Source organism: Caretta caretta, chromosome 21 (assembly GCF_965140235.1).
Source record: "Caretta caretta isolate rCarCar2 chromosome 21, rCarCar1.hap1, whole genome shotgun sequence".
Classification (NCBI taxonomy): domain Eukaryota; kingdom Metazoa; phylum Chordata; order Testudines; family Cheloniidae; genus Caretta; species Caretta caretta.
Window position 1 is genome coordinate 8,275,057 of NC_134226.1, and position 27,207 is coordinate 8,302,263.

At 52.6% G+C, this 27,207-nt stretch overlaps 1 protein-coding gene across 2 annotated transcripts; it reads left to right on the forward strand.

Annotated features, from left to right (window-relative positions):
- The first annotated feature begins 374 nt into the window (after positions 1-374).
- Positions 375-26,794, forward strand: ETNK2 (ethanolamine kinase 2). Of its 2 annotated transcripts, none has more exons than XM_048827127.2 (8): positions 375-620; positions 5,989-6,248; positions 7,299-7,436; positions 18,234-18,376; positions 18,514-18,597; positions 19,943-20,118; positions 23,625-23,698; positions 24,431-26,794. In XM_048827127.2, exons 1-8 carry the CDS (start codon positions 447-449, stop codon positions 24,501-24,503), a joined length of 1,122 nt encoding a protein of 373 aa, XP_048683084.2. In that variant the 5' UTR covers positions 375-446; the 3' UTR covers positions 24,504-26,794. The 2 variants fall into 2 exon arrangements, with proteins under 2 accessions (XP_048683084.2, XP_074978027.1); XM_075121926.1 differs by lacking the exon at positions 375-620 and adding an exon at positions 983-1,068.
- Positions 26,795-27,207: the final 413 nt, after the last annotated feature.

Below are 27,207 nucleotides of genomic sequence, written 5' to 3' on the forward strand. Positions count from 1 at the left end.
CGCTGCCCCGGGGGGGGGGGGGGGCTCCCCCTGCCAGGCTCAGCCTGCGCCCGGCCCCGGCGCACCTGCCCGGAGCGGAGCGGCCCCTCCGCAGTGCGCAGGGCCGGCGGGACGCGGGCGGAGCGGCTCGTCCCGGCCGAGCCGCGCAGGGGGCCCGCCCCGGGGCGGGATGGCGGCGCCGGGGGACCCCGGTGACATCACAATGGTGGCCGGCCCGAGCGCCGGGCTGGGCACGGAGGGGCGGCGGCGGCGGCGGCGGGGCTGACTCATGGGTTCCCGGCGGCGGCGGCGGCGGCTCCTCCCCGCCCAGCCCCTCTCCAGCCCCTGCCCATGGGCCGCTGCCCCAGCGCTCCGCGGCTAGCGGGGGTGGAGTCGCCGGTGCCCGCTCCCCGCCTGCCGCTCCGGCCCGGCAGAGGCCGCGGGTCCGCCCGCGCTGCACGTGGGCCATGGAGGAGAAGCTCTCGGCCGCCGCCGCCCCCGCCGGGCTGCCCGGCCGCCGGGGCCAGCCGGCCGTGCGCTGCCTGGGCATCGCGGTGGACGAAGACAACGTCCGGCCCGGCGCGCTGCGGCTGATCCGCGAGCTGAGACCGCAGTGGGCGCCGGAGCGCGTGAAAACCAAGGTACGGGGCGAGCGTCCCGTCCCGTCCCCTCCCCGGGGGCTGCGAGGGGCCGGGCTGGACCGGCTGCCCCCCGCCGCCGCCGCTCCCGGCCAGCCCGGTTTCCATGGCTCTCGCCCAGGCAGGCGGAAGGGAAACCGCTTGCTGGGGCGAGATCTGGTCTGGGCAGCCGCCTCCCGCAGCACCCCGGGGGCGGTGCAAGTTCGCCTGGGCTCTGGAGCTAGACAAGCCCCTGGAAGGGGCGAGGTTTGCGCCCAGTGACCTGCTCCGGGTCTTTCCTCCCTCGCCGGGGGATGTTGCCGGGCACCTTTTCGCAGCCCCCCCCCCCCCCCCCCCGGGCGGTCCCAGGGGCGCTAGGGCGGCCGCGAAGAGCTGAGGAGTGACTGGGCGGATTCATGTTCCCTGCAGAACTCTGAAATGCCTGTTGCACGTTGGAGATTTTTAAGAGCAGGTTAGACGGGCACCTGCCAGGGACGCTGGAGGCCAGCGCTCCTCCAAGGGGTGGTCCGCGGGCCATCGGCTGCCGGTCTGCCCGCACAGTGGGAAGAACATTGCCAGCCCCCCACCTCAGATAGCTGGAGAAGCAGTGGTCTGGAGAATACCTGGGCCTGCTGTGGGTGCAGGGCGCTGGGCTAGATGACCTCTGGAGGGCCTTTCCAGTCCTGTGATTCTGTGATCTATGAATCCTGGTTCTCCCCAGGCAGAGGCATCCAATCCTTAGAGCCAGAGACCAGGCACTGGGACTCCAAGAATCTGTTCCTGGTTGTGCCACTAATTGGCTTTGCTGCTCTGTGCCTCGGTTTCCCCATCTGTAAAATAGGGATGGTAATAGGCACCTGAAGAAGTGGGGTTTTTACCCACAAAAGCTTATGGCCAAATAAATCTGCCTGTCTTTAAGGTGCCATCAGACTCCTTGTTGTTTTTATAGGGATGGTAATGACACATTGCCTAGCTTAGCTCATCAGTATTTGTAAAGTGCTTTGAGATCCCTGCATGAAAATGTTCTGTAGCTGGGCAGCGAGGGCACAGCACTAGTACAGTATCGATGTAATCTAGCACTCAGACAAGCCCGTGTGCTTATTTCCAGTGTGCCTGGAGCATCCTTAGTAATATATTAGTAGCCCAGAGTCATTTAAATACAAGAAGCTGTGTCAAAATATCTGTGCCAGGGCAGCTGCTAATAGACAGGAGACTCTTGAGTTAAGGCTGTGATCTCTTCAGGGCAGGGACTGTCTGTCATGTGTTTGTACAGCCCCTTGAGCCCCGGTCTCAGCTGAGCCCTCTAACTGCTTCCTATAATACAAAGCGTTCGTAATAAGACTCTTGTCAGCCGTCTTGTATCCATGTGTTGATGTTGTGTTGAACAGCAGATCTTACTTGTGTAAGCCTAAGGGGAAGCCTTAAATTGTAGCCCCAGCTGATGTTACTTTATATTTGTTGTTTTTTTTTAACATGGGGAGAGAGACTTTCTTTTTAAAAAAAATTTTTTCGAAAAGACCATTTTTTTTATTAAAGAGAGAATTGGAGCAGATCCTTAGCTGGTACGTATCAGCATCGTGATGGGGTGACGCTGATTTACCCTGCCTAGCTCCATGGTGTCAGAGCCAGCCTCTTAGGTACTGTGCACCACTGCAGATGTTAAAGGCTAAGTCTTTAGAGTGGCCAAGGTCTGCTCGGTGTAGGACCCAGGAAAGCTGGGTAAAGGTGGCTGTACGCCCCCCCCCCCATGCCCACACACAATTCTGGGGCCAGCTGAAGATTGTCCAGCCCCCCAGTGCAAGTAAAAGGAGCCTACAGGTTGCACTAGGTTACGCCCAACTGCAGTGGTCTCCAAGGATCTGGCCCCACCACCAGTGCATCCCCTAGTTCTGCCACTAAGCAGAAAGCATCTCCCTGCAGGGGACTGGACTAGATGACCTCTCGAGGTCCCTTCCACGCCTATGATTCTATGCTGGAGAGCTTCAGGGCATTGTAAGCAAGCTTGATCGCATACTATCAGAGGGGTGCCTGCTTCTCTCTCACCTTAGATGTGATAAGGAGAGCCAGCACAATACATTCAGCGCTGAAGCCCTGTCTGGACTGCAGCAGGTTGGAGATCTATGCTCTGCATTCCAGTATCTTTAAGGCTGTGTTGGCAACACAGAAAGGCCCCTGCTTAAATACTCATGGAGTTACCATCCAATGAAAGAGACAGGAGATGCACGGGAGCACTTTGGGGTGAAGAATGTCTGTGAGAATGTCTGAATAGGCAGGGATGTGTGTGTCACATTCACTCTGCAGTTGACACTTCCGGGAACGTCTCAGGTGGTCTCCTGAGCAGCTGCCCTTGTTCCTGGAAGCTGGAGGAGCTGTGAGATGCTGGGTACGCAGGTCGTCAGCAGTGCTGAAATGAACGTCATGGAATGCCAGCAGGATCAATACCAACAGTCCAATTCACACCCACAGGAAAGATCTGAATGGACTTCAGATCCGAAAATGGAGAAGAACTGAGGCAGAGTTCAGTTTGCCGAAGAGGAAGGGGCTGCTGAGCTAGAACTGCTGGGGGAGTGGGACCTGTCCACAGGAAATTCCTGTTCTCGCCCTCACGTAACCTGGGGCTATTCTATTCCATGTGCAGGGGGCTAGTTTCAGTGGGTCCCACCCTTAGCTGGTGTAAATCTGGATAGTTCCAGTGATATCAATGGAACTATGCCGGTTTGTACCAGCTGAGGATTTGGCCCATTGGATATGAAAGGAGGAGGACAGGGAGAGGCTGAGGGCGAAGACTTTAAGGAAATATGTGTCTTATGGTATTTACTTCTCTCTGGCCTGTGAAGCTCAAATCAGTTTCCGTTTTACTTATAGGGGAAAAGCATATTGTCACCTACAGCGAAGCTACTAAAGCTCCAGATCATGTCCCGGGCAGTGCTGGACAAAGGTAGCATCAGCTTGGGCGGTACGGCACCAGGCTGTGCCCTTGGTGCTGCCGGTTCTGCAACAGCGGGTAGCCTGAGCAATGCCTGCTTTGGGCGTGGCATCCCTCCCCTGTGCATCAGGCCATAATGCTGGGCACTGCCCGCCCAGGCAAAACAAGCCCCATCGGATTGCACCCTCAGTGCCACTGTCTCATCAGCACATTGTGTCACAGGTCCTGCTCCAGTCTGACTCTGCCCGTCCCATTGCACTCCCAGGCAGCACCAGATCTGCCTTCTGAAAGGCCCAAGGATCCAAGCCTGCATTTCCCACAGCAGGATGGCTCGGTGGATGGCAAGGATTGCCTTTGCGGGGGCGCCTTGCTCAGCACTGGCTTGCAGCCGGAGCTAGCAGCCCCTCGCTTCGTTCCACAAGCATCAGATTCCCCCAACTTTTAAAAAATCGAAGAGGAGAAAAGTGGCCCTTGGAAACAGCATTAATCTCGACTTAACCCGGGGCTAAGGGTTCCGCTTCGCCCCCATCTCGCTGGCTCCTTTGACTTCCGTGGAGTTACTCCTCATTTACTCCAGCGTGAGTGAGAGGGGAATCAGGCCAATATTTCTTGCCGTCCCCAGACCATCTGGAATGGCCTCCCTTCCCCATCAATCCACACCTCTGTGCGTTTCCTCTGCTTCCCAAGAGAGAGCATAGACAGGAGCATAGAGGGAGAGATCTGCAGGAAGAAGGGTCATTGAGTTGGAGAGGACGGGGGAAGGGGAGAAGACTCCGTGTATCCGGGCATCCAGCCAAGTTAAGGAGAAGCCCGAACAAAACCCTCTTTCCATCTGTGAGGAGCCATCAGATTAGTGACAGAGGCATCCCCAGCAGAGACATCCCTGCTGTCAATGATCTCAGTGCTGTCAATGATCCCTGCGGTTGGTTGGTTTGTTTCATTTGCTCCTCGCTGTGTTTTGTGCCTGAGGCTCTGTGCCAGTTCAGGGATTCTGCCCGCGGGGCAGCTCAGAACCTACAGAGGCCTGAGCCGCGGCCCTCAACACCTCAGGGTGGAACGGTTCTTTTAGCTCTCTTGAGTCGCCAGCCGGAAAACAGCCCAAACCACCCAGCTGTGCCTGGTGCCTTCATCAGCGCCTCCAGCTAGCTGAGAACTTATCACAGCCCCCTCCCCCACCCCACCCCGGTTCGAAACCCTGCTGAGCGCCCCCATTGAACTGGGATCGAGTGTCAGGTTTGTAACTTAACCCAGTGTCATGCTTTGCTACTAAATCTCCAAGCTCCACTTATAAGCCTGGGCCGTATGAGGAGTGCAAGACAGGCCCATGTTTGGGATGCTGTCGAGACCTCCCAAACGTACGTTGTCTTGTGACTGGTGCGTCTCCTGAGGCGAACCGACAAGAAAGGTCTCCAGAGAGAGTGCCCGCTGATCATAACCAAGCTCTTAATTAAACCATGCGGTTCCGTGCCGTGGTGCTGCTGAGACCCCTTCTTTCCTCACCTTGTCCCTTTCCTGTTCTCTGTTGCCCCCACATCTTACTGCAGCTTCTTTTGGCAGGGACCGTGCACAGGTGCACACATTCATTCACAAGCAGCACCCAGAGGGTACAAAACAGAACGGCTCCAGCAATGACCCAAGTTGCAAGGCGGGGGAGAATCAGACCCGGTATCTTGCAGTCTGTCCTTGTAAAGTGCCTCGTGCAACTCGGACACTGTTCAAATAATATTGCGCCACGCTGCGCATTTAACAGCCTCAGCCCATGTGCCCTGAGTCACAACCTCCATCCTGAGCCAAAGGCTGGTGACCTGGCTAGGACTCCGTTCCAAGAGTCTGTGCTGTTCCCTAGTCGGCATTTTGACTGGCGACAGTGGCAAAGAGAGAAAGGGTGGTTGCCTGGGACTCAATTCCCTGCTTCACCACAGACCCCTGTGCGACCTTGGGCAAGTCCCTTAGCTCTCTGGGCCTCAGTTGCCCATCTGTACAATGGAAATAATAGCCCCGCCTCACCGGGGTGCTGTGAGGATGGTGATAGCAATGCCTAGCTTTTATATAGTGCATTTCATCAGATCTCGGAGCACTTTCCCGTGGAGATCGGTTTCGTTATCCCCTTTCACAGATGGGAGAACTGGGCAGTTCCTTGCCCAAGCAGGCTGGGTATTGAGCTGAGACTTGAAGGCAGGTGGAGTGCTCTGTCCACTAGACCACACTGCCTGCCTAGGTCAAATCCATTGGAGTGTGAGCCACTCACATGTAACGGTTGTGGCAGCCAGATAAGTACCATGGACAGACTCCTGTGCCAACCTTTTTCCTTTTACACTCGGGGCTGTTCGGATTCTACATTAGTGTCTCTTTTTCCCCTTCCCACAGGGCATTCCCCTGCGCACACACTTGTTAATGGCCCCTACGGCCTCGCTGCTTTTCCCCACACCACGCCCTAACCCTCTCCCTCTGTCCCTCCCTCGCCAGCTCTTCACCGATGGCATCACCAACAAGCTCATGGCCTGCTACATGGACGAGGGGATGGCGGACGCGGTCCTGGTGCGGGTCTACGGCCGGAAGACGGAGCTCTTTGTGGACAGGGAAAATGAGCTGAAGAATTTCCAGGTGCTGCGAGCCCACGGCTGCGCCCCCAACCTCTACTGCACCTTCCAAAACGGCTTGTGCTACGAGTTCATGCAGGGGATAGCGCTGGAACCTGAGCATGTGCGGCAGCCACAAATCTTCAGGTGAGCGTGTGTGTGTGTAGTTTGTGCCACGTTTCCTTCCTCCGTGGTCCTGCCTTGGGAGGGGAAAGGCACTTGGGTGGATTGCTATGGGCCTGATTCTGCTATCGGTCTTAGGGTGCTGCATGCAGGGAGTGACGTTTGGGAGAAGCCAAGCCAGATCAGGGAATAGGTTCCTGACACCTCTGCAATGCCCCGTATTGGGCTGCTAGCAGGAACTTGGGTGGGAGGCAGCATAGGGCATCCTTTCTCCCAGCAACCAGAGGCAGCTGCTGGCAGGGGGGTGGGTGTTGCCTTTCTCTTGCAGACTGGCCTTTCGTCCGGCAGATGCGTAGTGCGCACAGCCATTGCAAGCCCCACAGAGGCTGTTCCCCCGAAGTCTCCCATACCATTTGCCTAGATAGAACCAGGACAGCAGCATTCTCTGGTAACTGCAGTCGGCGACCAGATTCCCTGTTCGTGTAAATGCCAGCAGTATTGCCAACTCTCCTGGTTTTCTGACAAATCTCGTAATTTGGGGTGTACTGATTGAAGCCCCAGCTGCTGGAATCAAGTGATCACATCAGAATCTCAGCTTTCATTTAAAAAGAAGTAACTTGTAACCCTCAGGGTTGTTGTGAAGAACTTGAAAACATGATGCAACTGCAACCTGAGGGCTCAGAAACCAGAGAGCAAATCACAGGAACAACAACAACAAAAATGTGGCTTGAAAATCACAAGATGATTTTTTAAAAATATCCCATGATTTTTGAATCATTGAGGTTGGCAATGCTGAAATTGGCATTTCTCCAGAGACTTATACCAGCAGAGAATTTGGCCCAGTGAGTTTGGAGATTTTTGAGATGGTACCTTGAAGCTTTTGGAAGTCACGCCACTAAAATGGAGAGAGAATTTAGACACTTTCAGCCTGAATTTTTAACAGTGGGCGCTGGTTTTGTGGGTGCCCAACTTGATGGCCCTGGGGTGTGGCTGACAGAAGGTGCTGAGCATTTCCCATTGACAGAATCTCGAAGTGTAGCCACCTATTATCGCTGCCCGTGTGATTTGTTATAGGTTGATAGCCTGGGAAATGGCCAAAATGCACGCAATTCACGCCAACGGGAGCCTCCCCAAACCCAGCCTGTGGCACAAGATACACAAGTACCTCACCATCATGAAAACTGATCTCATCACCAAGGCATCCAACCCCAGGTAAAGAGAGAGAGAGAACCCAGCAACAAGACTCCTGCTAAGGGCATCCTGTATCCACGCAGTTCTAGCCAGCTGCACTGGGCTCATCTCTAGTCCTGCGTATGGGTTCAGGCAATGCAGCCAGGCAGTTGTGGGAAGGGTAAGTGACATAGAATCATAGACTATCAGGGTATGTCTACACTACGGAATAAGGTCGAATTTATAGAAGTCGGTTTTTTAGAAATCGGTTTTATAAATTCGAGTGTGTGTGTCCCCACAGTAAATGCTCTAAGTGCATTAAGTGCATTAACTCGGCGGAGCGCTTCCACAGTACCGAGGCAAGCGTCGACTTCCGGAGCGTTGCACTGTGGGTAGCTATCCCACAGTTCCCGCAGTCTCCGCTGCCCATTGGAATTCTGGGTTGAGATCCCAATGCCTGATGGGGCTAAAACATTGTCGCGGGTGGTTCTGGGTACATATCGTCAGCCTCCCGTTCCCTCCCTCCCCCCGTGAAAGCAAGGTCAGACAATCATTTCGCGCCTTTTTTCCTGAGTTACCTGTGCAGACGCCATACCATGGCAAGCATGGAGCCCGCTCAGGTAACCGTCACCCTATGTCTCCTGGGTGCTGGCAGACGCGGTACGGCATTGCTACACAGTAGCAGCAACCCCTTGCCTTGTGGCAGCAGACGGTACAGTACGACTGGTAGCCGTCATCGTCATGTCTGAGGTGCTCCTGGTCGCCTCTGTGAGGTCGATCAGGAGCGCCTGGGCAGACATGGGCACAGGGACTAAATTTGGAGTGACTTGACCAGGTCATTCTCTTTAGTCCTGCAGTCAGTCCTATTGAACCGTCTTATGGTGAGCGGGCAGGCGATACGGACTGCTAGCAGTCGTGCTGTACCATCTTCTGCCGAGCAGTCATGAGATGTGGATGGCATGCAGTCCGTCTGCTGCCAGCCAAAGATGTAAAAGATAGATGGAGTGGGTCAAAACAAGAAATAGACCAGATTTGTTTTGTACTCATTTGCTTCCCCCCCCTCCCCTGTCTAGGGGACTCATTCTTCTAGATCACACTGCAGTCAAGGTGCAGCGAGGTAAATCTAGCCATGTATCAATCAGAGGCCAGGCTAACCTTCTTGCTCCAATAAGGACAATAACTTAGGTGCACCATTTCTTATTGGAACCCTCTGTGAAGTCCTGCCTGAAATACTCCTTGATGTAAAGCCACCCCCTTTGTTGATTTTAGCTCCCTGAAGCCAACCCTGTAAGCGCCCCTCCCAGCGTCAGAGCAATGGCAAACAATCGGGCATCTGAGAGTGCTGTCCAGAGCAGTCACAATGGAGCGCTCTGATGGGGCTAAAACATTGTCGCGGGTGGTTCTGGGTACGTGTCGTCAGGCCCCCGTTCCCTCCCTCCCTCCGTGAAAGCAAGGGCAGACAATCATTTCGCGCCTTTTTTCCTGAGTTACCTGTGCAGACGCCATACCACAGTAAGCATGGAGCCCGCTCAGGTAACCGTCACCCTATGTCTCCTGGGTGCTGGCAGACGCGGTACGGCTTTGCTGCACAGTAGCAGCAACCCCTTGCCTTCTGGCAGCAGACGGTGCAATACGATTGGTAGTCGTCCTCATCGTGTCCGAGGTGCTCCTGGCCGCGTCGGCTGGGAGCGCCTGGGCAGACATGGGCGCAGGGACTAAATTTGGAGTGACTTGACCAGGTCATTCTCTTTAGTCCTGCAGTCAGTCCTATTGAACCGTCTTATGGTGAGCAGGCAGGCGATACGGACTGCTAGCAGTCGTACTGTACCATCTTCTGCCAGGCAGGCAAGAGATGAGGATTGCTAGCAGTCGTATTGCACCATCTTCTGCCAGGCAGGCAAGAGATGGGGATGGCTAGCAGGCGTACTGTACCATCTTCTGCCAAGCAGCCATGAGATGTGGATGGCATGCAGTCCTTCTGCACCGTCTGCTGCCAGCCAAAGATGTAAAAGATAGATGGAGTGGGTCAAAACAAGAAATAGACCAGATTTGTTTTGTACTCATTTGCCTCCTCCCCTGTCTAGGGGACTCATTCCTCTAGGTCACACTGCAGTCACTCACAGAGAAGGTGCAGCGAGGTAAATCTAGCCATGTATCAATCAGAGGCCAGGCTAACCTCCTTGTTCCAATAACAACGATAACTTAGGTGCACCATTTCTTATTGGAACCCTCCGTGCAGTCCTGCCTGAAATACTCCTTGATGTACAGGCACCCCCTTTGTTGATTTTAGCTCCCTGAAGCCAACCCTGTAAGCCGTGTCGTCAGTCGCCCCTCCCTCCGTCAGAGCAACGGCAGACAATCGTTCCGCGCCTTTTTTCTGTGCGGACGCCATACCACGGCAAGCATGGAGCCCGCTCAGCTCACTTTGGCAATTAGGAGCACATTAACCACCACACGCATTATTCAGCAGTATATGCAGCACCAGAACATGGCAACGCGATACCGGGCGAGGAGGCGACGTCAGCGCGGTCCCGTGAGTGATCAGGACATGGACACAGATTTCTCTGAAAGCATGGGCCCTGACAATGCATGCATCATGGTGCTAATGGGGCAGGTTCATGCTGTGGAACGCCGATTCTGGGCTCGGGAAACAAGCACAGACTGGTGGGACCGCATAGTGTTGCAGGTCTGGGACGATTCCCCGTGGCTACGAAACTTTCGCATGCGTAAGGGCACTTTCATGGAACTTTGTGACTTGCTTTCCCCTGTCCTGAAGCGCATGAATACCAAGATGAGAGCAGCCCTCACAGTTGAGAAGCGAGTGGCGATAGCCCTGTGGAAGCTTGCAACGCCAGACAGCTACCGGTCAGTTGGGAATCAATTTGGAGTGGGCAAATCTACTGTGGGGGCTGCTGTGATGCAAGTAGCCCACGCAATCAAAGATCTGCTGATATCAAGGGTAGTGACCCTGGGAAATGTGCAGGTCATAGTGGATGGCTTTGCTGCAATGGGATTCCCTAACTGTGGTGGGGCTATAGATGGAACCCATATCCCTATCTTGGCACCGGAGCACCAAGCCGCCGAGTACATAAACCGCAAGGGGTACTTTTCAATAGTGCTGCAAGCTCTGGTGGATCACAAGGGACGTTTCACCAACATCAACGTGGGATGGCCGGGAAAGGTGCATGATGCTCGCATCTTCAGGAACTCTGGTCTGTTTCAAAAGCTGCAGGAAGGGACTTTATTCCCAGACCAGAAAATAACTGTTGGGGATGTTGAAATGCCTATATGTATCCTTGGGGACCCAGCCTACCCCTTAATGCCATGGCTCATGAAGCCGTACACAGGCAGCCTGGACAGTGGTCAGGAGCTGTTCAACTACAGGCTGAGCAAGTGCAGAATGGTGGTAGAATGTGCATTTGGACGTTTAAAGGCGCGCTGGCGCAGTTTATTGACTCGCTTAGACCTCAGCGAAACCAATATTCCCACTGTTATTACTGCTTGCTGTGTGCTCCACAATATCTGTGAGAGTAAGGGGGAGACGTTTATGGCGGGGTGGGAGGTTGAGGCAAATCGCCTGGCTGCTGGTTACGCGCAGCCAGACACCAGGGCGGTTAGAAGAGCACAGGAGGGCGCGGTACGCATCAGAGAAGCTTTGAAAAACAGTTTCATGACTGGCCAGGCTACGGTGTAAAAGTTCTGTTTGTTTCTCCTTGATGAACCCCCCCGCCCCTTGGTTCACTCTACTTCCCTGTAAGCTAACCACCCTCCCCTCCTCCCTTTAATCATTGCTTGCAGAGCCAATAAAGTCATTGCTGCTTCACAGTCATGCATTCGTTATTCATTCATCACACAAATAGGGGGATGACTACCAAGGTATCCCAGGAGGGGTGGTGGAGGAGGGAAGGAAAATGCCACACAGCACTTTAAGCACAGCACTTTAAAAGTTTACAACTTTAAAATTTATTGAATGACAGCCTTCTTTTTTTTGGGCAATCCTCTGTGGGGGAGTGGCTGGTTGGCCGGAGGCCTCCCCACCGTGTTCTTGGGCGTCTGGGTGTGGAGGCTATGGAACTTGGGGAGGAGGGCGGTTGGTTACAGAGGGGCTGCAGTGGCAGTCTGTGCTCCAGCTGCCTTTGCTGCAGCTCAACCATACACTGGAGCATACTGGTTTGGTCCTGCAGCAGCCTCAGCATTGAATCCTGCCTCCTCTCATCACGCTGCCGCCACCTTTGAGCTTCAGCCCTGTCTTCAGCCCGCCACTTACTCTCTTCAGCCCGCCACTTACTCTCTTCAGCCCTCCACCTCTCCTCCCGGTCATTTTGTGCTTTCCTGCACTCTGACATTATTTGCCTCCACGCATTCGTCTGTGCTCTGTCAGTGTGGGAGGACAGCATGAGCTCGGAGAACATTTCATCGCGAGTGCGTTTTTTTTTCTTTCTAAGCTTCACTAGCCTCTGGGAAGGAGAAGATCCTGTGATCATTGAAACACATGCAGCTGGTGGAGAAAAAAAAAGGGACAGCGGTATTTAAAAAGACACATTTTATAAAACAGTGGCTACACTCTTTCAGGGTAAACCTTGAAAGTTAACATTACATACATAGCACATGTGCTTTCGTTACAAGGTCGCATTTTGCCTCCTCCCACCGCGTGAACGGATTTTGGTTGAATGCCAGCAAACATACACTGCAATGCTTTGTTCTACAGTGATTCCCCAGTACGTGTTGCTGGCCTGGAGTGGTAAAGTGTCCTACCATGAAGGACGAAATAAGGCTGCCCTCCCCAGAAACCTTTTGCAAAGGCAGAACCGCAAATGCCAGGGCAAAGTAATCCTTTCACATGCTTGCTTTTAAACCATGTATAGCATTTTAAAAGGTACACTCACCAGAGGTCCCTTCTCCGCCTGCTGAGTCCAGGAGGCAGCCTTGGGTGGGTTCGGGGGGTACTGGCTCCAGGTCTAGGGTGAGAAACAGTTCCTGGCTGTCGGGAAAACCGGTTTCTCCGCTTGCTTGCTGTGAGCTATCTACAACCTCCTCCTCATCATCTTCTTCGTCCCCAAAACCTACTTCTGTATTGCCTCCATCTCCATTGAAGGAGTCAAACAACACGGCTGGGGTAGTGGTGGCTGAACCCCCTAAAATGGCATGCAGCTCATCATAGAAGCGGCATGTTTGGGGCTCTGACCCAGAGCGGCCGTTCGCCTCTCTGGTTTTCTGGTAGGCTTGCCTCAGCTCCTTCAGTTTCACGCGGCACTGCTTCGGGTCCCTGTTATGGCCTCTGTCCTTCATGCCCTGGGAGATTTTCAGAAAGGTTTTGGCATTTCGAAAACTGGAACGGAGTTCTGATAGCACGGATTCCTCTCCCCAAACAGCGATCAGATCCCGTACCTCCCGTTCAGTCCATGCTGGAGCTCTTTTGCGATTCTGGGACTCCATCATGGTCACCTCTGCTGATGAGCTCTGCATGGTCACCTGCAGCTTGCCACGCTGGCCAAACAGGAAATGAGATTCAAAAGTTCGCGGTTCTTTTCCTGTCTACCTGGCCAGTGCATCTGAGTTGAGAGCGCTGTCCAGAGCGGTCAGAATGGAGCACTCTGGGATAGCTCCCGGAGGCCAATACCATCGAATTGTGTCCACAGTACCCCAAATTCGAGCCGGCAACGTCGATTTAAGCGCTAATCCACTTGTCAGGGGTGGAGTAAGGAAATCGATTTTAAGAGCCCTTTAAGTCGAAATAAAGGGCTTCATTGTGTGGACGGGTGCAGGTTTAAATCGATTTAACGCTGCTAAATTCGATCTAAAGTCCTAGTGTAGACCAGGGCTCAGGGTTGGAAGGGACCTCAGGAGGTCATCTAGTCCAACCCCTGCTCAAAGCAGGACCAATCCCCAACTAAATCATCCCAGCCAGGGCTTTGTCAAGCCTGACCTTAAAAACCTCAAAGGAGGGAAATTCCACCACCCCCCTAGGTAACACATTCCAGTGTTTCACCACCCTCCTAGTGAAAAAGTTTTTCCTAATATCCAACCTAAACCTCCCCCACTGCAACTTGAGACCATTACTCCTTGTTTTGTCATCTGTTCCCACTGAGAACAGCCAAGCTCCATCCTCTTTGGAACCCCCCTTCAGGTAGTTGAAAGCAGCTATCAAATCCCCCCCTTACTCTTCTCTTCTGCAGACTAAATAATCGCAGTTCCCTCAGCCTCTCCTCGTAAGTCATGTGCTCCAGTCCCCTAATCATTTTTGTTGCCCTCCGCTGGACGCTTTCCAATTTTTCCACATCCTTCTTGTAGCGTGGGGCCCAAAACTGGACACAGTACTCCAGATGAGGCCTCACCAATGTCGAATAGAGGGGAACGATCACGTCCCTCGATCTGCTGGCAATGCCCCTACTTATACATCCCAAAATGCCATTGGCCTTCTTGGCAACAGGGGCACACTGTTGACTCATATCCAGCTTCTCGTCCACTGTCACCCCAGGTCCTTTTCTGCAGAACTGCTGCCTAGCCACTTGGTCCCTAGTCTGTAGCGGTGAATGGGATTGTTCCGTCCAAAGTGCAGGACTCTGCACTTGTCCTTGCTGAACCTCATCAGATTTCTTTTGGCCCAATCCTCCAATTTGTCTAGGTCCCTCTGTATCCTATCCCTACCCTCCAGCGTATCTACCACTCCTCCCAGTTTAGTGTCATCTGCAAACTTGCTGAGGGTGCAATCCATGCCATCCTCCAGATCATTAATGAAGATATTGAACAAAACCGGCCCGAGGACCGACCCTTGGGGCACTCCACTTGATACCGGCTGCCAACTAGACATGGAGCCATTGATCACTACCCGTTGAGCCCGACAATCTAGCCAGCTTTCTATCCACCTTATAGTCCATTCATCCAGCCCATACTTCATTAACTTGCTGGCAAGAATACTGTGGGAGACTGTATCAAAAGCTTTGCTAAAGTCAAGGAATAACACATCCACTCCTTTCCCCTCATCCACAGAGCCAGTTATCTCCTCATAGAAGGCTATTAGATTAGTCAGGCATGACTTGCCCTTGGTGAATCCATGCTGACTGGTCCTGATCACTTTCCTCTCCTCTAAGTGCTTCAGAATTGATTCCTTGAGGACCTGCTCCATGATTTTTCCAGGGACTGAGGTGAGGCTGACTGGCCTGTAGTTCCCTGGATCCTCCTCCTTCCCTTTTTTAAAAATGGGCACGACCTTAGCTTTTTTCCAGTCGTCCGGGACCTCCCCCGATCGCCATGAATTTTCAAAGATAATGGCCAATGGCTCTGCAATCACAGCCGCCAACTCCTTTAGCACTCTCGGATGCAACACATCCGGCCCCATGGACTTGTGCTCGTCCAGCTTTTCTAAATCGTCCTGAACCACTTCTTTCTCCACAGAGGGTTGGTGGTCTCCTCCCCATGCTGTGCTGCCCAGTGCAGTAGTCTGGGAGCTGACCTTGTTCGTGAAGACGGGCAAAAAAAGCATTGAGTACATTAGCTTTTTCCACATCCTCTGTCACTAGGTTGCCTCCCTCATTCAGTAAAGGGCCCACACTTTCCTTGACTTTCTTCTTGTTGCTAACATACCTGAAGAAACCCTTCTTGTTACTCTTAATATTTCTTGCTAGCTACAACTCCAAGTGTGATTTGGCCTTCCTGATTTCACTCCGGCATGCCCGAGCAATATTTTTATACTCCTCTCTGGTCATTTGTCCAATCTTCCACTTCTTGTAAGCTTCTTTTTTGTGTTTAAGATCAGCAAGGATTTCACTGTTAAGCCAAGCTGGTTGCCTCCCATATTTACTATTCTTTCTACACATCGGGATGGTTTGTCCCTGTAACCTCAATAAGGATTCTTTAAAATAAAGCCAGCTCTCCTGGACTCCTTTCCCCGTCATGTTATTCTCCCAGAGGATCCTGCCCATCAGTTCCCTGAGGTTGTCAAAGTCTGCTTTTCTGAAGTCCTGGGTCCATATTCTGCTGCTCTCCTTTCTTCCCTGTGTCAGGATCCTGAACTCGACCATCTCATGGTCACTGCCTCCCAGGTTCCCATCCACTTTTGCTTGCCCTACTAATTCTTCCCGGTTTGTGAGCAGCAGGTCAAGAAGAGCTCTGCCCCAGTTGGTTCCTCCAGCACTTGCACCAGGAAATTGTCCCCTACACTTCCCAAAAACTTCCTGGATTGTCTGTGCACCGCTGTATTGCTCTCCCAGCAGATATCAGGGTGATTGAAGTCTCCCATGAGAACCAGGGCCTGCGATCTAGTAACTTCCGTGAGTTGCCGGAAGAAAGCCTCGTCCTCCTCATCCCCCTGGTCTGGTGGTCTATAGCAGACTCCCACCACGACATCACCCTTGTTGCTCACACTTCTAAACTTAATCCAGAGACTCTCGGGTTTTTCTGCAGTTTCATACCGGAGCTCTGAGCAGTCATACTGCTCCCTTACATACCATGCAACTCCTCCACCTTTTCTGCCCTACCTGTCCTTCCTGAACAGTTTATATCCATCCATGACAGTGCTCCAGTCACGTGAGTTATCCCACCAAGTCTGTGTTATTCCAATCACGTCACAATTCCTTGACTGTGCCAGGACTTCCAGTTCTCCCTGCTTGTTTCCCAGGCTTCTTGCACTTGTGTATAGGCACTTGAGATAACTTGCTGTTTGTCCCGCTTTCTCAGTATGAGGCAGGAGCCGTCCCCTCTTGCGCTCTCCTGCTCGTGCTTCCTCCCAGTATCCCACTTCCCCACTTACCTCAGGGCTTTGGTCTCCTTCCCCCGGTGAAGCTAGGTTAAAGCCCTCCACACTGAACTTAACTGGAACTGGGCAAAACCAGAGTGAAAAAACCAGGCAACAGGCAAAGCCCTTGCTGGGGTTTGTCACAAACCTAAAATTCACAACAGGTTTGTCCAAAGATTCAGAGAGGTCAGTAAAACATTCAGCTTAGCTCCGGGGAGTCAGGCCAGTCCAGGGATTGGGCAAAATCAGGCCAAGTTTTGGGTTGAAACCATGTAACTCTGAGACTCTGACCTGAAACAAGACAAAATTTTGAGGGCTTTGGTTGCGTTTGGGGGCTTGTTTGAATCCCCAAACTGCAGGAAAGGCAAAACACGTGAGCTAAAAATGCAAGGAAAGAAAGGTGAACATCAGAACTGAACTGCTGAGTGTGGCAGAGCTCTAGACGTAACGTGGGGTGGCGTTTGTCAGCGGAGCAGCTGACACAATTACAGCAAGGTTTGAAATTTTTCATGTTAAGGAGCAAACCAAGGTGGGCCCTTCCATAACGCAACAGGGAAACATGGTCTAAATATAGCTATGGTCTGTCTACTCTACAAGATTGGCCAATTTTTGTATCTGGGCCCACCGACAAGCAGACTTCCCAGTATAGACGAGACCGCACGGGAGAATGAACCTGGTTGAAATGGGAGATCTCTCTCAACACTTAACTCTCGGATTACGCTGCCCAGCCTTTGCTCTGAGTTGCCTTGGAGAGACCTTCGCTGTGTCACAGACAAAGACTTTGGAGCGATCAAAGTGGAGACAACTTCGATTGTAAGCTCTCTGGGGCAGGGACTGTCTTGTTGTTCTGTGTCTGTACTGCGCCTAGCACAGTGGGGTCCTGGGCCATGACTAGGATTCCTCTGTTACTAGCAGTAATAACTCCCAGGAAAATCACCCCAGCTGGGATTAAACTGGGACCTGAGCCCCACTTACACTGGGCATTGATCCCAATTACGTGGGCTGATTTTACACCTAGTTCAGGGTAAATAGGGGTTAAACCAGGGGCCCTTGTAGCTCCAGTACACTGGCTTTAAAACCATCATAGGCCTAACGCTGTTTTTCGGTGATCCAGACAATGCACGTTTAAAACCAGTCCATCTAGTGTCCAGTGCAGACAAGGCCTTGAGGGAGATTTAATCCATTCCAGGTGGGTGGATCTAGAGGAAGTCTCAACCTGCGTCAGGATCCACCTACTTGGACGCCATCAGTACCCATAAACAGTGAAGGTGAATGAACTAGGTGGCACACAGAGTGCATTAAATGGCCAGTTAGATTTAATTATTAACTAGTTCATTTTTTTGGTATCACCGGGTTGCTTGAGGTTATTAGTACAACATGTGTCACTGTGGGGTCTTGAAAAATCCCGTTGTCCTTGTGGCTCTGGGCCTGGGAGCTCAGGGAACTGAACCATCATTTTGATCCACATGGACCCTTTGAAGGCGAATTGCAATGAGAGTCTTCTGCCCCTTGATTTGACTGATCTGATTGTTGCTGGTTTGTGCCCTATATGTGAGACGGGTTTGAGTCTTGGTCTAGTTCCCTGTGGGACAGGGTTTTACATCACCAAAACCACCAGTGCAATTGAGCTCACTTGTTAGCAAACTCCACCTAGAGGCTAAAGAGTCAGCGGGGCACGGAGATAGAATTATCCTTTTTCCGCCTAGAGAGAGTCCATCCACATCACCATGGAGGCACGTTGATAGGATAACATGGGGAAGCTTCTGCTGCTTGATTTGTCCCTGCTCTGAGGCTAAGTAGAGGATCCCAATCTCCAGGACTGTCAAGCCATTCACCGCTGCTGAGTATCAGAACTTGAAAGTGCATGGCTCCCAGCCTGGTGTTTAGTCCCCATTGATCTTCCAGTGAACAAAGAGGTTTTTGCTGGACCAAGTACCCATGCGATGTGATTCTCCAAGACTGTGCTGCCCTAGGAGATCTGCCCGCGCGCACTCTCTCTCCAGTTATTGAATGTTACTGAGCTTTGCATTATTTAAAAAAATAACCCACATTTGAAAAGAAACTTACTGTGCATGGACATGACCTCACATCCTTTTCTCCCCTAGGTTCCGTCAGGAAGTGCCCAGTCTGGAGGTGCTGGAGCAAGAGGTTGCCTGGCTGAAGGAATCTCTCTCCCAGCTGGGCTCTCCCATTGTGCTGTGCCATAATGACCTGCTGTGCAAAAACATCATCTACAACGAGACCGAAGGTTTGTTCCATTCCTGTCCAGTGCACACGAGCTTTGCACACGTGTCCCTTCCCCTGATGGTGGCTTCCAAGGGGTACAAGGATGCTTGAAGAACCAGAGGCGTCTACTCTAACCGCTCCCCGTTTTGCCTTCCACAGGGCACGTGCGGTTCATAGACTACGAATACGCTGGTTACAATTACCAGGCTTTCGACATTGGGAACCACTTTAATGAATTTGCAGGTGAGTCAAGCTCCCCTGCCCCCTTCTTTCCCTAGCCTGAAAGCTGGGCCCCCCAGTTTGGTGGAATGTTTCCCTTTGGCCATGTTTACTTACAGGGTAACTGATGAGGATATTTCATTAATGTAAGTAACTGTAGGAAACATTCCTTCCTCTCCCCATGTGTAGCCCCAAGTGCAGGTAATATTTATGTATGTCGATAGCCATTTCAGCTTGTACTGTGTAGCCTTCAGCTCTCACAAGCTAAGTAGGGTTGGACCAGGTCAGCACTGGGCGTGGAAACCTCTAAGAGGATTTGGAGGAAGTGTTGTGGGTGATTCAGTATTTGGTCCTTCTCCCTTCAAGTGACTACTGAGTCAAGAGCCACGTTCGGGGGGATTGTGCTGGTGGAGTTGCCGGCACCTTTCAAATGAGACCTAAAACTGAGATCCTGGCCACTTGTGGGCATTAAAGTTGCCATGGCAATAACAGCAGAGTGCCTGGGTCATTCTGTTCTGCCTACCCGATTTCCCAATGTGGTCTCTGTTGGCTTCTCTCCCAGCCCTAAACTTCTGAGTAGCGTTGCTGCACGTGGTTGAATGAATAGCTGCCACGTTCCTCTCCAGAAGAGTCTACAGGAAGTTACTCCTTGCACTTGGAAGACAAAAGGGGTTGTAGATGTACCAGTAATTTTTACCTTGAAGACTTAGGCAGGATTATTGCAGCCTGAAGCACAAACCCACACTGAAACTTTTAAGTCCCCTTCTGTGCGCCACTGCTGAGAGCAAACAGTAAAAGAGATCAAATCCAGGCTCATGCATGACAAGGTGCTCATGGGCCAGACTAGATCTAGGGGGAAGGGGGGCTTGGTATATATCGTGGCTCCCTGTTGTTTCCTAATTCAGTGGCCTTTCTCAGAGATCATCCCAAATTATTTTAAAGCCTCTGAAGAACTTCTAGGAGTAAAATTCACATGGAGCGCAGGGAAGATTAGGAATCAGTTCATGTGCCCTGGAGAGGGAAATTACATTTAGATTGTAACTTCAGGGCCAAAATCCCAGCGCCAGAGAGGGACGGATAGGACCCACTTGCTAACAGGATCTTGTAACAAGTAGATAGGATCAGCGTACTTGCACCCCATCCCTAGCTCTGGGGAAATACCTTGTCTTCCACTAGAATGGCCCTGGACTTACATAGTGTTTTTCTCCCAGGCGCTGGTCCAACAGCAGTTGAAAGATTCCCACTGACTTCAATGGGCTGTGGTTCATGGCCTGGGAGAGCCCATCTTCATCAGCACTTTGCCCTAGAGGAGCTGCCTTGTTCTCCTTGTCCGCCTCCAGTCCTCCTAATTGCTAGCTTCTGTTTGCAGGCGTGAACGAGGTGGATTACAGCCTATATCCCAGCAGAGACACCCAGCTGCAGTGGCTGAGACATTACCTGCAAGCCTACAAGCAACTGAGCCGGGAGAACCAGGGAAGCGGAGGGGGAGTCATCTCTGACCAGGAGCTGGAGACCCTCTACGTGCAAGCGAACCAGTTTGCTTTAGTGAGTGGGCGCCCGGCGGGGCGGTGGGAGGAGGCAGGGCTGACCAAGTGATGCGCGCTGGGGCGGGGGTTCCGAATATACTGAACCCACGGGAGAATTGATTGTTGGGGAATAGAAGAGGTATATTTACCATCCACTGGAGCATGTTCTTCTCTGACAGGCAAGACCCAGGGCTCTTGGGTGGGAGAGTTCATCTGCCCTGAAATGCACTCTGGGATTCAGTTACGGGAGTGGACAGGGAGAGGAAATAGGATCTGGTCCGGTGGCTCAAAGACACTGAAATTCTTCACTGTGCCTGTGTGTCCGCTCTGCGTTTAACATCGCTGCAGCCCCAGGCGTGAACCAACTCCGTCCTCATGGTCCTGGAGCTCCACCGTTCATGAAAGGAACATAGGAATTGCCGTACCTGACTAGAGTAATGGTCCAGGAGCAGTAGCTCGGCAGCAGTTCTGCAGAAAAGGACCTAGGGGTTACAGTGGACGAGAAGCTGGATATGAGTCAACAGTGTGCTCTTGTTGCCAAGAAGGCCAATGGCATTTTGGGATGTATATGTAGGGGCATTGCCAGCAGATCGAGGGACGTGATCGTTCCCCTCTATTCGACATTGGTGAGGCCTCATCTGGAGTACTGTGTCCAGTTTTGGGCCCCAAACTACAAGAAGGATGTGGAAAAATTGGAAAGCGTCCAGTGGAGGGCAGCAAAAATGATTAAGGGGCTGGAGCACATGACTTATGAGGAGAGGCCGAGGGAACTGGGATTGGTTAGTCTGCGGAAGAGAAGAATGAGGGGGGATTTGATAGCTGCTTTCAACTACCTGAAAGGGGGTTCCAAAGAGGATGGATCTAGACTGTTCTCAGTGGTAGCAGATGACAGAATGAGGAGTAATGGTCTCAAGTTACAGTGGGGGAGGTTTAGGTTGGATATTAGGAAAAACTTTTTCACTAGGAGGGTGGTGAAGCACTGGAATGGGTTCCCTAGGGAGGTGGTGGAGTCTCCTTCCTTAGAAGTTTTTAAGGTCAGGCTTGACAAAGCCCTGGCTGGGATGATTTAGTTGGGGGTTGGACTAGATGACCTCCCGAGGTCCCTTTCAACCCTGATAGTCTATGATTCTATGGTTGCATGGCCAGCACCAGATTCTTTAGAGGGAGATGCAAGAAGCCCTAGAATTAAAGTTCTCCAGCGGAGGGAAGGGAACTGCTGTGGAAGCAGAGAGGGAACAGATGTGATGGATCAGATCTTGCTAAAGAGCTCAGTAGGTTGAGCACGTGTTGGTTTTTTTTTGTTTTTGTTTTTTTGTTTGTTTATTTGAAGATCTAGGCGCAGTGGCACGTTCAGAGCCGTTAGAGGCCTGGTCCAATGTACATCAGCAGAGTCTGCCTGCCTAGCTGGAAGTCCTTCACGTTATTAAGTTCCTCCGACAATAAGGCAGATCCTCTCTAGGAGTCAGATGGCCAAGAGCTCTGAGTGCCACTTAATTCCTCAGGAATCCAGACCTAATGCCACCACTGACTTTGAGCAGAGTGCTCAGTGGGGGAGAGCACTGGATGGAGCAGCCAGAGGCCCTTCCCTGATCGCTTTTCCCCCCAGCCATCGTGGTTCTCTACTGCCTTCCACCTTGTGTAACATTTACAACTCGTAGGTACCTGTTGTTCAGGGGTTAACAGCATCGCCAGCCTCAGGCACTCCAGAAATCATGAGAATGGCTTTGACAAGCAGGTCGCCTTTTCAAGTTTTTCCTCTGCAACCACACACACACACACCCCCTTTCTCTCTTTCAAGTGAAAGCTGACATTCCCATGCAGTCTCTTGATGGGGTTTTAAGAAACCCACCAGCTATCACAAAAGTGCTGTTAAAACCACAGGAGTTGGCAACACTGGACCATGAACCTAGCCTGTGGGCTTGCTTTATGGTTTGCAGAGTTGCGAGAAAGAGCAGGCCCCCCAGAAGCCACAATCAGGCTCTGGGTTGAATTACAGCTCTTCTCCTGCCACTGAGGAGGGGCAGTGGAGGAAATCAGGCCAGGCAGTGGGTGGCTTCCTCTCTTCCACCTGCCCTGCTTGAGGAGCTATCCCACAAGTAGCAGAGCTTACATGGGACTCAAGACTCTGTGTCACTTTGAGATTTCTCAAAGGGCTACGAACCCATTTAGACACCAAAATAAGCGGCCAGGTTTTTGAGAGAGACCTGCACGTTGGGGTTAGCCACTTGAAAATCTGGCTCTGAGCTCTTTCTCGGTGAGCATAAAGACACATCTGACTGGGTGGTCTCAGGTTGCCTGGCTGATGGACAGATGGTGGTGCCCTGTTAGCCATTATCTTGTGCATCCTCTGCCAGACAGCAAGAATCCCAGAAAACTGGCTGTCAGCCGTGCACATGGGGCAGGATGTATGGGGCATGTGGAGCCCTGGAAATTTAGAGCCAGATTCTCAGCTGGTACAAACAGGTGAAGTCAATGGAGCTGCACTGACTTACACCAGCTGAGAAATGTTCTGGCCTATAGTTTCTGAGGACCGGAGTTTCTGTCCTCTATGGCAGCAAGACTGGGAGAGCTCAAGGAAGAAGTTTTTGCACTGGTAGCCACCTGCTCATAAGCTGGAGAAGAGAGGTGGCCACATCTTCCATGAGACAGGAGGCCAAAATAAAGAGTGATGCGCTTTGACTGTAGGTCAGTGGGGTACTAACATCAGGTGAGCAAAGACTGCAGTGACCTGTTGGCCTGAACCTGGGCCAGAGCCCGCTGAGCCCTGGAATACAAGGAAATCTGACTTTGCCAAGGTTACTTACATAAAATCTCCAGAGAGAGCAATGACCCTGTTGGAGCTGCTACAGCAAGCTTTGAACCGAGCAGCTAGAGGGGAATTTACCTTAGCTGAGAGCCAGGCAGTAAACAACTTCAGACCCATCCATCGTGATAAGGAAGCCGAGGGCTTGTGGAGCTAGTTGCCTGTATTTTAACTCCGAAACATTTAGAGAAGAATTGTCAGTGGACACGTTACGGAACATGCTCTTGCTATTTCAAACATGCAGGGGTAGGGGATCATCCTAGAGGTGCTGTGACCCAGGTGCTGCCAGCCAAGGATGGATCAAACCCAAGGCTGTCCCACTCAGAGGGACCAGGTGGTAACACCCCCTTCCCCCCACCCCGTGCAAGGAAGGGGATAATATTTCGCTTACTTATGACTGTAAGATCTTTGGGGCGGGGACAGCCCTTTTGTTCTGTGTTTGTACAGCACCTAGCACAACGGGATCCTGCTCCATAAAAACGTCACACAGATAATCGTTAATAAGACAGGAGCTGACTGTTCATTAGCATTAAAAAGCTCATGGGCCAGATCCCCAGCTGACTGCAAATCAGCATAGATACATTGAAGCCAGTGGAGCTGACTTAAACCAGCTGAGGATCTGGCCCTGAGTGCTGGGAGAAGCGGGTGACATGAAAGGCTTTATCATCCCGCAGTGGTATGGGAAGCTCTAGGCAGGTTCCTGATTCTTCTCTCTGTTGCAGGCCTCTCATTTCCTTTGGGCATGCTGGGCCCTGATCCAGGATAAATATTCCACCATAGACTTTAACTTCTTCAGGTGAGCAGGTCCCTGCAGCAGGGCTGGTGGTGGGTAGGGCTTCCCCTTTGCCACGGCACAAGCAGGCTGCCACGCTACTTCTGCACCCAGGCTGGCATGAATTCCTCTCCTGTTTTGGCTGCGGTGATCAGCACCGAGGTCCTCGTTGGATCCGTGGGTCACTGCAGCACCCAGACAGAGCACGTGGGGAGGTGCAGTGTGATGGGATGTGTAACGCGGCAGGGATCGACGCTGGGACCCATGGATCCTAACAGGATTGCCGCTCCAACCTGGGCTAAAAGACACACCTCTGTTAGCCCGAGCTGCAGCAGGCTCTTCAGATACGTAGCCCAGCCCCAGATTGCCGCGGTGTTACGGACACCCAGTGTATCAGCATTCTGCTGCAAGCACAGGAGAACGCAGTGAGCCCCAGGAAGACAGGGCTGCCCCTTGATCTGTTATCTCCTGCAGAGTTTGGACCAGAAATTGCTAGAATGAAGGCAGACCATCTCTCTCCAATCCCATCTAGCTCCTTACCCAACAGCTCAAGCAATCAGGATTCCAGCATTTCCCCTTGGAGATTATTCCACACCCTAAATCGCCCCTCTCCTTCATTGCAGCAGACGTGAGTAAGCAAGGCCGTGGGCTTCACCCTTGAAAGGAGGTGAGGGGAAGTCCCCGTAGCACTGACAGGGTGGAGGCAGTCAGATGTTCCCACTCTCGTGTAAGATCTGTCTCTGTCTCTCTTCACAGGTATGCAAGGCTAAGATTTAAACAGTACTTCAAGGCAAAGTCTGTGGTGACAGCCCTGGAGATGCCAAAATGACGTCTCAAGGCTGCTTCAGGGCCACAAGATTCCCCGTTATTTTCTCCTGCACGAGTCAGCTGCTGCCATGACCTCAGACCTCAGTCAGCCACTGGCTAGTGGAGGGGGCAGATAGTCTGGAGGGAGAGGGGGAAGGGGAAAGAAGACTTTCTGGGAAGCCAAAGATTAAACGAAGCCCCTGGAGCACAGTTATCCCATCTCTGGATTTAGCCCCATGGTTGATTTTGCTGATGGTGCCATTCTGGGGAATGACGGCAGGCCTTGGCTGCTGGCAAGACACTTGGTTCCAAGACTGGAACGTGAGACATTCAGGAAGGCCATGAGCTCAGCTGGACTTAAAGATTTCAGGACTGCCTTGCAGATTAGTATCGCCTTAAGATTGGAGCTGTGTTCCTTGGGCCGGGCGACCCGGCAGGTATGTGCTTTACTGAAACAAACCGTGCTGCTGTTTGGTGTCACATCCTCCACAGGGTATGGGGAATTCTGCTCGGTCAATCCTGTCTCAGGTGGGGATGGGGCTGACTCTGTGCCTCTCACCCCCACAACTCCCTTCTGCCCCACACTGTGAGGGGCTGGCTCTAGACCCCTCCCCCTTTATTTCTGAATGCACACTTAGGGGTTACACAAGGTGGCCTGCACAGGTCTGCAGTCAGAGGGTCTGGAGAAGGGTCTGCTGCTAGGCCCTGCCATGGCACATGGGAGAAAAAGGGGGGCCTTAATCATAGAGGTCACAGCAGCTGGCAGTGACCTCTCCACCCTCACCACTCAGCGTTGTGTTTGCCTAAGTATCCCGAGGAGGAGTTGAAGATCCCGACTATGAAGAATGGTCCCGCGTGCCCAAAATAAACTTCTCTTCCCAAATAGGGCTGCTCACCTGGTGCCTTGTCCCACAGCTGGGTGTCCTGGAGACGTGGCCGAGGCTGCACGTACCCCTTCCCTCCCCCTCCCCCATCCAGCACACTCCTCCGGCAGCGAGGACAGCATGTAACTTGCTATAAAGCACAGCTGGCCCCAAGCTGCTAAGTTTAGATATGAACTTTCCCTGAATTTGGGGAGCACGTTGGGAACTGGAGTTTGCTTAGCTCAGTAGAACCAGATCCCCGAATCTGGCTTGGAATCTCCCTTTAACACTACCCAGGACAAGGTATGTTTGGGGTGTGGGTGCTGTGCAGTCAGCTTCCACTGGACCCCCCCAAATACTTTCCTAGGTGTGTGGTTTTGCACAAGCTTTTTCTTTTGCCTCAGATCTATGGGGCCACGCACTCTGGTCTCCTCACAGTGTTTCCACCAGCCCAGGGACTGCTGTACCCCACAGCCTCCCTGAGACATGTAACGAGTCTGCAGGAGAAGCAGATAGAAAAGGTACAACCCCCGCACTCTCCTTGTGACTGCTAATTCCCCCCACACACACACATTCTCAGTGCCTGAGTCATTCGTGCCCCGCACCTTTATGCCGGCCTTGCTGGCAGAAAGGGGCCATAAGCCCCTGGCGTGCGGGAAGAGCACAACAGGGCTCACGGCAGCAGTAGGGGTCGCGCTGGCGGAACCAATGGCCCTGGCTGTGCAGTGGGCCCGGAGGTCCTAGTGAGGGCACCTCGGCTTTGCCTGGGTGGCTGGGACCACCCCTGACAGCGCGAGCATCAGGAATGTGGAGCTCAGTGAGAGCCAAAGCGGGTATGTCTACGGGCGATGGGAAGCGCACCCCCAGCTCCAACTGCTGGGGAGCTGTGCGGCCAGTGCTGATCCTTTGAGCCTTGTGCAGTAGCTGGGAGCACCCCGTTTATTCTGGCAGAGGGTTAACCAGGGCAATATCAGATTCTACTGCAGACCAGAGCCTACAATGGGTGCTATAACCTGGGGGAGAGGGTGTGCATTGCAAAATAGGCATGTTTCTCCCAGTTGGATGCCAAGCCAGCGTCCCATGTGCTGCTTAGTGGCTGGTTTTGCAGGGGTTAACCCTGCTCCCTTCATCAGGCCCACGGGCTGGCTGAGCACTCCAGCTGCATTCCCCCCCCCCCCCCCCGTCGGCTCAAGTTGTCAGGGCAGCCGCGGACTGCTGGCGTAGGGCCCGTTCAGCCTGTTGTCCCCCTGCCCTGCTCTGTCCTGCGCTTCGATACTTGTGGTTCAAATCTAGGCTGATTGGTGTCTGCAATTACCCGTGGTGTTAAACAGCTGTGCCTTCTGCCAGGAGAACGAGCGCGGAAGAACAAATCTCGCATCCTTACCCTGCAAGAGCCAGTATGTCCGGTGTTGTCTCAAACGGTGATAATAAAACGCTGCTGTTGTCTGGATCTTAGTGGAAGGAGGCTCTTTAATAACAGAGGGTAGGGGCTGCGCTTAGGGCCCCCATCTGCAACACCATGTGGGGGCCTGGTTCCCACTCCTCTGGGTCTCAGGTGCCTGGCTGACAGGCAGGAGGGGTGTATGGCCGCTTAGGAGACTCCGCCATGAACCCACTTCTGGAGTGAGATGCCTCATGCAGGTCAGCGTCCCTTTCTCATGAAAAACCAGCATGAGAAAGGATCTCCTCCCACCAAGAACAAATCCTGTCAAACTAACCTGATAGCTTTCTTTGACGGGGTAACCAGCCTTGTGGATAGGGGGGAAGCGGCAGATGTGGTCTATCTTGACCTTGGTAAGGCTTCTGACGCTCTCTCACATGACCTTCTCATAAACAAACTAGGGAAATACAACCTAGGTGGAG